A 10504-nucleotide genomic window follows, 5' to 3' on the forward strand; every position below is an offset into this window, starting at 1 on the left:
ACCTCATGACCTAAACGACCCAATCAGCAAGCAGGCAGGGGGCGACGTCATTGTTTCCAAACATCTCTGTTCCTGCCAGTCCAGTTTAAAACACAATCCTGTAGTTTTCAAACTAAGGGGCACCTGACATATAATTGGTCTCTGTGTAAATTGTGGCCCCCTTTCATGGCCCCTGATGTATAAAAACCCTTGATCCGCCACTGAAGCAAAAACAAAGCCATGTGTTCAAAGTGAGAATGTGGTATTTTCTTGAACAATAACACAAACTCCATGACTTTAGACGAACCGTGACATACTTCAACTACAAGGAAGACAGACGGGGAAGAACAGGAACAGGAAGTGGTGTAAAGTAACGCCCACCTGCATGAGTGCAGGTAAAGGATCGATCACGCATTATTCGGTGGGTTGATCAGCTTCAGATACCCTCACACTTTAGTGCTTTGAACAGGTGAAATGGCTCAATAACACATGGTCTGACATGATATCCTCCTGTGGTCTGCACAGGGAAGCACCACCTCTGGACAAACAAACAGCTGCTGAGTAAACAGGCAGAAAACAGGCGACGTCCTTCTAATATCACCGTGAATAAACGATCAGAGACCGGACACACAACACGAGTGTGGCTGTGGGGATCATGTTCGAAACTTCAGACAGAGGAGCTGCTGCGACAACAGGTGTCAGCGCAGGTCTTCCGCACTCACCTTCGTGTAGTACAACATCCACAGCTCGTACAGCCTCTCTTTCGATGCCATCCCGCCGCCCTTGTGGTTGCTCATCGTCTCCCTCTATTCTCTATCTTCTATTAAAAGCCAGGCAAAGTGTAAAGCACCGACAGAGACGCGGCTGGGTGAAGTTCTTCCTTCCCGCACACAGGAGCAGGACGCGGCGCGCTCCTCGCAACCATTCCTGCCCAAATTCAGCCAAACGCAAAAAGAAAAGTGCTCCCCGTGTGTCGACGCGGTGCAAACTTCTCCTCAGAGTGGCGTGAAACAACCGAACACGACCGCGGCTGTGGATCCAAGTCGGAACTGTGAGACCAGGAACAAAAACGCGTGGAAGTAGTGCGTATTTGGAGGAGGAGGAACACCCATGTCCGCCTTCAGGGAGAGCTGCTGCTGCTGTGACTCCTATTGGAGAGAGAGTTCCCACGGAAGCAACAAATGCCCTCCACCACCTAACATGACTGCACACAGTCAGTACATGTGGATGTGCACGGTGCCGTGTGGTGGTGATGAGGATGACCAGGAGCAAATCATCATCAACTGGTGTCAGGTAACAAGGTAGGAAATGACAGTGAGGAGTCTGGCTGCAGATCCTGATCACAGATGGTGCACACAGCCCCATTTACAGGTTTCCTCTGAGTGACAAGCAGTCATTCTGAAGATATGATCAAATATCAATTAATAATTAAATTTATTTGTATTCAACATCACAATTTTGCCCCATAGGACTTCAGAACCTGTGCAAAGTCCTGCAAAAAGTAAAGTCAATCCATTAAAAAAAGAAAACAAAGCATGGAAAGCCGAGGAGTTAACGTGGAGGGATAGTTCACCCAAAATGAAAATTCACTCATTATGGTCACCTCTATGCCGATGAGGGGTGGGTGAAGTTTTTGAGTCCACAAAACACCTTTGTAGTTTCAGGGGTAAACAGTGTTGCAGCATTAAGTGGTGACCACTTCTTCAAATGTAAAAAATCCCCCATAAAATCCCTCCATACAGGCCTTACTTTCAAATTTGTCTCAAAAATGCATAATTTACATCGTGTTTTTAGTCTAAATGTCTTGCGATACGCATGTTCCTCGCGAGAACTGCAGCAGTAACTAGGAGGAGGATAAGATCAGACAGCTAAACTAAAAACATGGTGCAAATGATGCTGTTTCGAGTCGAATATGAATGTTGGGGCTTCCAGACTTGGATAACACCACAGGAGCATGCAGTGTGGATGCATGTTGTGTTTTTTTATATTGGTTTTTTTTATGTTTGAAGAAGTGGTCAGCATTTACTTTAATTCTATTGGAATTGGCTGCAACACTGTTTACTCCTGAAAAGTGTTTTGAGGACTCACTTTGCCCACCCCTCCATCGGTATAGTGGTGAGTAGATAATGAGTGAATTTTCATTTTTGGGTGAGCCATACGTTTAAAGCTTGATTTGTGCAGTCTGCAGGGTGAAGGTTTTACAGTGCAGAGCAGGCACCATTCAGACACACAACTGAACTTAAGACTCTTAACAACTGCTCATAATGATTCCATGGGTCCTTTGTATAGGCTGTTCTAGATAAATATTGCACAATGATTTATTATAGTCCCGATGAAGACTGTGTCTGGTCTAACTACTGACTGTGAGCCTACAGTCTAATCCCAAAACAAGGGGAAAAAATGTCACTAAGGATAATATTAATATTGCTATTTGTTTTAAATTGATAATATTAAAAAAAGACAGGTTTTGCAAGATGACACTTGTGTATCAGTGCAGTTATTGATGTCGAATCCTGTTTTCTTATTCTCTGACTCTAATGCAATATATATATATATATATATATATATATATATATTTCTTTATTTGTTCACCATGTTTTTGCATGTAAACTATAAGGTGTGGTGTCATTTGTTCAATATTACCATGCACATCATCTCTGGACAGGCTGTCTGCTATACTCATGGACAGTTTACAACCTGTTCCTATCTGCTGAAGTAGGCTGTTGTAGGGTTGTAATTTACAGCCACGGTTATTTTGTCTCTTCCTCTCTCATATATTAAAATGTGATTTATTTATTTATTGGTGTTATCATTGTAGTGTTATGATCTTTAATCTTTATAGCTTATTTAACACTCAGGTCAGTGTCGTGACACAAACAAAAATGTTGGTCATTAGGATGATGGACACAAAGATCGTATTATTACCATGGCGATGGCCTACATTCCTAACCAGGACGTGACAGACAGTGAGCCACTCTATCCAGTGTCTGCCCTTTATTTATTTTTAATTAAATATGTGTTAATAGTCTATTAGTAGATTTGAATAGACTTGTAAAAAAATTAGCCTATTAGCTACTGAAAGGTAAATTAAGCATTTCTCTAAGTGCCAATACACTCAAAGTGGCCCAAACATCAATTCATCTGTTGTAATTTTGAACTAAATTACTTAAATAGGGATTTCTTTTGAAAATAATTAAAAATTCTGATCAAAAACAATATCACATGATCAGGCCACTGCAATCGATGTGCTCGACGCTCGTAACGTCCCTAGTCAGGATTACTAATGGAATTCAGAGAGAATTGAGCGGCGTCTGGAGATAAACATGGATCGACATGTGGGCTCCCTGCAGGAACAGGCCCTGAAGAGGAAAGAGAGGCTAAAAGCTCTCAGAAACAAACAAACTCATGTAAGTCAACGGTGTGCTCGTGTGTTGTGTGGGTTAATGCACTTTAAGCCTGGGGGAAACGCGTAAGGGTGTCGGTAACGTTAGCCGACTTAGCTTGTAGCTCACGTTAGCATATCGATGTAGCTCATCGATTTGAACTCTGGTTCGTAGATTTGTTGACGTGCTGAGTGACGACATTGAAATCAATAACGTTAAGTTCAACATTTACTCGTTACGTTTGTTTTGTAGTTGTTGTTTTTTTCCATGTTTTCATACGAGGCTAATATGCGAAGCTAACTCGTATTGGCTGTTTCTCAGACAGTAACAAAGCAGTTTCAATTTCAAGTCATGCAAAGTTTATCTCTTACGTAATAACAACGTAGGATTTGAACAGGTTGTTTTATTCATGTACACATTTCATGTTTCAATGAGTATTATTACTTTTTAAACCACTATGACAATGAAACATCTGTCTTGTTAGACAAGAGTAGTTTCACCTTGTTGGGTTATTTCAGGTCCAGTATCAGATCAGTCGTGGTTTCTCTCTACTGTTCTCTGAGCCAAGAACTGTAGCTGTGTTTCCTTTTATTATAAATGTCTTCTTCATGTTCAGCAACGCATTTATTTATACGATGATTCAATATCATGCTGAACATCAGAGGAGCAGGATGGAAGGTCGCTACGGGGACAAGAGCATATATTAAACTTATAGTGCGAGTTCATTCTTTGCAGAATTCTTTGTTATAAAAAACGTTTCAGTTTGGTTGCCCCTGGTCTCGAGGTTATTGAAATATTACAGAGCAAAGAGAAGTTTTTACAGATGGGAATATATTCGGATGTAAACATGGGGTCTAATCAGATTACTCTGAAGGGTAAAACAATTTACTTGGACTTGGCTATATGTGAGAATGGGAAATCTCCACACACCAGTGGTCTGAATAAGGGCCTGTCACACAAACATTACCTACCTTAAATTGAAAAGTTTGGGGGAGCATCGACAGTTGTGTGGACATTTCTTTGTGTCTTTTGTAAAACTTTAAATGCAATTGATTCCACTAAACAGGGCTGTGTGAGCTGTTTCTTACACGAGCCCATCCACAGCAGGATGTTTGCAAACTTCTCAACCAGCTGCAACGTCTCAGTCAAACCAAAATGATAAAATGATGCGTGTATTTCGTGCTGCTAACTAAATCATGTTCCACAGGCAGGGTTCAACTTTACTCAGTAGATTCTGCTCTCGCTGTGCAACAGTTAGCCATAAATCTGAGTATCAAAATGTTAATCATCATAATCATAAAATTCCTCCAGCAAAGAATTTACAGAATGAGTAACAATTGTCCAAGAGTTTTATCTTATCAGTTGTTTTCGAGATGACATTGTATGCAGAGCTACTTTTGGCCATGATGATTGTAAAGCATCAGAGTTCCAGTGGCTCCTGTCCTTGTAACTGATTCTAAATATCACACAGTTATCCTGCTTCAATATTACAATCTTTTCATCCTGAATATGAATTCATCTTGCAACAGGAAACCCTGTTCAGTGTGTAAGTTGCTGTTTTGGCATTTGGAGTTTCACGGAACAGAAGCTTGGATAGCAATGTTTGATAAATGACTGCTGGAATTCCTGAAGCCCCCCTTTTGTACTGTACTTCAAGAACGAGTCAGTTGCCTGAATTGTTCTAGCAGGTGGAGAGGAAGTCTCTTCAGGAAAGTGTAAGATGGGAGGAGACCAATGTCCTTTGTCACAGCTTGTATTTATTTTTCCTGACTTCTGGAAGCCAAGTTCATCATTTGTTGTCTATGTTTACATATGCATAGTTTAGTAAAGGCCACAGTATGAAGTGCTGTCATAGTTCAGGTAGCATTTTAGCCTTTTTATTTACTCTGTGTCCTGGAACAGCTATTAACCTGTTTCATTGTCTTATAAAGTCAAAGAATTAATATCTAAAATATTTTTAATAAGGTAGGTTTTATTTATGTTAAGATTTATTTAATGCCTCTTCTGTAACACTTAAATATTTGTTATTGTGTTTTTTCCAGAGAACTAACAGAATGCGTAATTTGTTTGAAGTTGCTACTTCACCTTATTTTAATTTATGGAGCAGTGTATAGTGTCTTAAATTCCTTCATTATTAAACTTCACCTCCTTAATAACACAAAGTCAGACATTATCAAGCGCAATTTAAATTCTTTTTGACTATTTTCCTATGCAATTGTTCACCTACTGTATCTTTAATGGGCCAGATCTAAAATGGGCTTTTGCATTCGTACAGCTCAGAGGCCTTTTGTCAATCTACCACACTTCATTCGTCACTTTTTCTGTAATCTCCTTAACATCAACAAAGGTACCTTAAACTTAGCAATGTTGTTTTTTCAAGTTTTTAACTATTTATTATTTAATCTGCTGTTTCTACTGTGAGAATACCACATAGTAAATACCATGTAATTATTTTATGGATTTTGTGATGATCTTCAAACAGGGCCGAGACCCGGCGGACGGGGAGCCAGAGGAGAAAAAAGCTTCATTAGAGGAGACTGTGGAGGAGAAACACAGGTTGGTTCATCACTTCAAACATTTCACACTGTTTACCTCTATCACTGAAGCTTTTTTTTAAAGCTGCAAAACGGAACTGAAACTGATCATGAGAACGTTATCTGCTCCTTATCTGAACACCATCTTCTGTGTTTACACCGGGGCCAGAGCACAGCCTTGTGCTATTAACTGCTCAAATATCCTGCAGCTCACTCAACTTTGTGTATTAGGCGACAGGAAGAGAAGCCATCTTTCCTGTCCTACAGGAGCTTTTTTCCATTGTTTATATTTAATGACTGTGCGCTGACGCCCCAGAGGGAGTGCTGCTGTGTTTCCTCCAGTTCAACAGCACAGATCTCCTGTACAAGAGTGAAAATGGCTGCATGCTTTTCAAGCCTAATTTAGAAATGTATCTTTAAAGAAAAAAATATCTTAGCTGAATGTTCTTGTTTTTTTAATAATGCTTTGCTAAGTCAAAACTCACATCTGTTGCTGAGCACAGGTGTAATGTATCTTGTTATTAAAATTTCATGGGAGATCAAATTCCCAAACCAAGGCATGAAATAACAAAACAATCAGCACGTGTGTGTCTTTAAGTTGTTCCTATTTAAATCAATGACATATCCACAAGTGTAAGATGTCAAAATAGATCTATCTTGTGAAGAAAGGTTTTACACTACCTATTTGTTTTACATTCATTCAACATTATTCCACAAAAGGCACCAACTGCATCACGCTGCTTTGTCTATGTGTGAAACGGCTGTTGTTTTCTTGTTATTTAGATTTATAGGCAATTATTTAAAATTCTTGGAAGTAGCAAAATATATATTACATGTTGGTACCTTTTCAGTTTCAGTTACTCATGTGTAAACCAAGAGGCTGGAGTTTGGGCTCGGTAGCTTCATATCAGTGCAAACATTTGAACACGCCATGGCAGCTCCTCCTTAGTCAGTTCACTCTAAATATTTTCAGAAGGCCACACTAGTTCTCTTTGATGCCACAGCGTGCTTGAAGTGGATATGTGTAAACGCACTTGAAAGATTCAGAGACAGTTTGTGTCCTTGAAGCAGCGCTTAAGATGGCCATGTTATTCATCTGTGTGCCTGTCTGTGCCTTAGTCTATAACAGAGCATCTTGACCTGTACTGAGCAGAACAGTGTACATTTTAATTTGGATGTTAATGGTCCCAGAATGTTGATTCCTAATGATGTTTTTGACTTTTTAACAATCAGTTATTTTGTCCGCAACAAGTGATCTTAAAAGCATTTGTAGACTTTTCAAATTGCTGTTATATCCCTGGTCCTCATATGATGTATCTTAATGTTTATAGAGAACACTCAACTTTTCATTTGTGTCCCGATTGCAAAAGAAGTATCAAAATAAAATAAACACCTTGTAATAATGGTTGCACTACAACTTGCTTGCCCACAGACCAAGTTTGTCCATTTTGCATATCTGCTCTTTTCTCTCAAAACATCTTTAGGCTAAATAAAAAATGTGTACTAGTGATAGTTGATGGCAGAGAAACGCATAACTTGAAATCAAATGATTCCCTGAACCCATGCATCATACTGTGAAATAAAGCCAAGTAATTCACACAAGTCATCCATGCTTCCTGGATGAATAACGCCTTTTTATATTTTCGGGGACTTTATTATAGCACGGTCCTTTCTGCTGTTTTCAGACATGCACTTAACTCCAGACATTCTCCTCAAATAGTGCTCTATCTATCTATCTAAAATATCTAGAGTATGTTTGAGTGATTTCATTTGAGAATACAGCAAAATGATGTCTGCAAAATTGTAAGTTGATGACTTTTCACGAAGAGCAAGCAAAACTGAAAGACAATTAAATAATTGAGCATCGGCTGAAAATAACAGAGGCTGGTGTTGATGTGCTATAACCAAAACACCTTTCCACAGCAGAATATATACTTCAAGTCCTGCCTCCAGCCTGTTCTACCCAGACATCATCTGACGTTTTCCTGTAGTTGGGAATGAGTTTGACAATCCCCTGCTGCGTTCATATGGGAAAGGCAATGTCCAGACCCAAATGTTCGCACATTTTCCAGAGTTCACGTCTGAAAATTGCTTCGGAAAGGTGAGAGGAGGAGAGACAAATTTTACTGTTGAACATAATTTACGTCCGTTCAATACATTCCTTTTATTATAATAACAGCAACCCAGCATCAGTAGCAGCACTGGGACACATTCAGAGGGCAGAGAGGGAGATGGCTGAACTAAGAGTGGACCTCAGTCAGCCACAGGCAGAACATGACCAGCATTCCTGCCCATACCCATACAAGGCATGGGTCTGTCCTTAAGAAGCCGGAGTTTAATGAATGTATGGAGGGTGTGACCTCTCAAACAAATCCATGTTGAGCTCAGAACAGCTGATAACCCTCCTGGTTGATGCTGTGTCAGACAATACTTTGCCTCTGCCTCTGCAGAGATGTCAGATGAGGGTTTGCCAAGAATTCCTCTGTGTTGAGACTTGATGAAAGACTGCGTAATTCAACATCAAGGAAAGCATTCCTCAGCTGTGAGCTGCTCTCATTTAGGTCTGTGCCCAGGAGCAGGTGGAAAATCAGAACGTGTTCATACGAATAAAGAGGGACATTATGCCCGGCCCTGCACAGACATTAGATGTGCAGCTGTGCAGGGTTTTCAGATGGTCTTTTTATGCCCCTAAATCTCTGGTGGAATATACTTGTCAACAGTGCCACCTCCTGGAATGACAGAGATGATCATGTTTTTGTTTACCACTGAAGTAGACTCAGCTCACTGTATTTCTGTCCTCAGAGAGCTGAAGCTGAGGAATTACACCCCAGAGGATGAAGAGCTGAAGGAGCGACAGGTGCCAAAAGCCAAACCAGCATCTGGTAAGAACTCTTTTCTCACGAACAAGCTTTGAAAACCATTAACTCAGAGTGCTAGTTATTTCTGTTAATGTCATACTTTATTGACATGGCCTTCAGGAACGTCATAGCACATCATCAGCTACTGGATGGCACATCGTGCGTCCTACTCACAGACTCCTGCTGCTGTTGTCACACGTGTTTTAAAATTGATGACAACCTCTCCTTGTTTACAGTGGAGGATAAAGTTAAAGACCAGTTGGAGGCAGCTAATCCAGAACCCATCATTGAAGAAGTGGTGAGTCAATCTTTCAGGGTAACTGTGATTTCATTCATTGTTGCATCAGTGGCTACTGTATTAAGCTGTTTTCTTCTTTCAGGATTTGGCCAACCTCGCTCCGAGAAAACCAGACTGGTAAGACAGTTGTGAAAATGATCATGCATGAAATCTTGACATAATAGAAGATAATTTGCAATAATTTGTGATGCCGTCTTGTCATTTCGATTCTAAATCTAGGGATCTGAAACGTGATGTGGCGAAGAAGCTAGAAAAGCTGGAGAGGAGAACACAGAGAGCCATCGCTGAGCTCATCCGTCAGTATTTCTTATTTTTTCAGTTTTTCCAGACGTCACAGAGGCCGTGCCTGGGCGAGGCGTGAATTATTAGGCCAATTGCTCTGTGATTTGCAGACTCCACAGAGGTTTGCAGCCGTCTGGTGACATCAGTGTGATTCCCCCACTGATGTGTGATCCACATTCTAAAAATAGACACACATCAAAAAACTGGTATAACTGTCAGGAGGTTTTCCCTGTGGGACGATCATTTGTCACCTTTATTTAATTATCTTAAGAATCAAGGAAGCCATTTTCTGTGAACGTTTAGTCATAGTAACCCGTTTAATTGAAACGGTCACTCCTTAAAATGTGGTTGTAATTTATTGTGCTAATTCAGACATAACCGCTACTTTTTAAAGAAATGTCTTCCGCTTTAGAAGTAACTTTGCACTTGTGATTGGGAGATCACCACCATATTCTGCTGGGACCTGTGATTGTGTATTCAAGGTGTTAATGGGGCATGTTATCAGGTCTGAATGGAATGATGGGGTGAATTATGAATCAGATTGACTTCCATGTTTTTTATATTTGCATTTTATCTTTTGTGTGGTTCAGGGGATCGTCTGCGAGGCAGTGAGGAGGAACTGGCTGGAGCGGTGGGAGCAGTAGGCCGGGAGGAGGGAGACTCAGACTGAATCCAAGATGTGACAAAAAAATAAAAAGACGACCATGGAGAATGAGTGGAACACCACCGTGATGGTCTGACTTTACTTGGACTGCACCATCACATCTGTGTTGTGCTCAGAGACACGGCTGCAGGAATAAACCTTCCAGTCAGGTCTTCATCATCGTGTTATCACATATAAATATGTAGTAGCACATTCTGTATATGGGGTACATTGATGTGCAATCATCAATATTATTTTGTATTTTTTTTATATAAAGTAAAATGATATGATCTTTTTTCAAATGTCTGATTATTCTTTCTTTGTATTTTCTATTTATTCTAGTCAATCTCAGCTGTCAATCTTGATGTTTAACCCCATTTTTATAGCATCAAATAACTAATTAAAAACAAACTTACAGAAAAATGGATTTGATCTTTTAGTTAAGTGTATATCTGCGCACATGGAGGAGGGGATATTTATGACCTGTACTGCAACCAACCATCACGGGTCTATTGGGACACTTTGAC

General features: G+C 40.2%; 2 protein-coding genes across 3 annotated transcripts in view; one reads left to right on the forward strand and one right to left on the reverse strand.

Annotated features, from left to right (window-relative positions):
- The window catches only part of nbeal2 (neurobeachin-like 2), a 35067-nt gene extending 33951 nt beyond the window's left edge, over positions 1 to 1116 (reverse strand). For both annotated transcript variants that reach the window (XM_020093346.2, XM_020093344.2), the window contains exon 1: positions 702 to 1116. In XM_020093346.2, the coding sequence (XP_019948905.2) occupies positions 702 to 776 (75 nt within the window). In that variant the 5' untranslated portion in view covers positions 777 to 1116. The remainder of the gene's footprint in view (positions 1 to 701) is intronic.
- A 2110-nt stretch (positions 1117 to 3226) lies between these two features.
- On the forward strand, positions 3227 to 10279 carry ccdc12 (coiled-coil domain containing 12). Its single transcript, XM_020093250.2, has 7 exons — positions 3227 to 3386; positions 5845 to 5918; positions 8699 to 8778; positions 8991 to 9052; positions 9135 to 9169; positions 9272 to 9348; positions 9925 to 10279. The coding sequence occupies exons 1-7, from the start codon at positions 3303 to 3305 to the stop codon at positions 10002 to 10004; spliced, it is 492 nt and encodes a 163-aa protein (XP_019948809.1). The 5' UTR covers positions 3227 to 3302; the 3' UTR covers positions 10005 to 10279.
- The last annotated feature ends 225 nt before the right edge of the window (positions 10280 to 10504 follow it).

This window comes from Paralichthys olivaceus, chromosome 13 (assembly GCF_024713975.1).
Source record: "Paralichthys olivaceus isolate ysfri-2021 chromosome 13, ASM2471397v2, whole genome shotgun sequence".
NCBI classification, from domain to species: Eukaryota; Metazoa; Chordata; class Actinopteri; order Pleuronectiformes; family Paralichthyidae; genus Paralichthys; species Paralichthys olivaceus.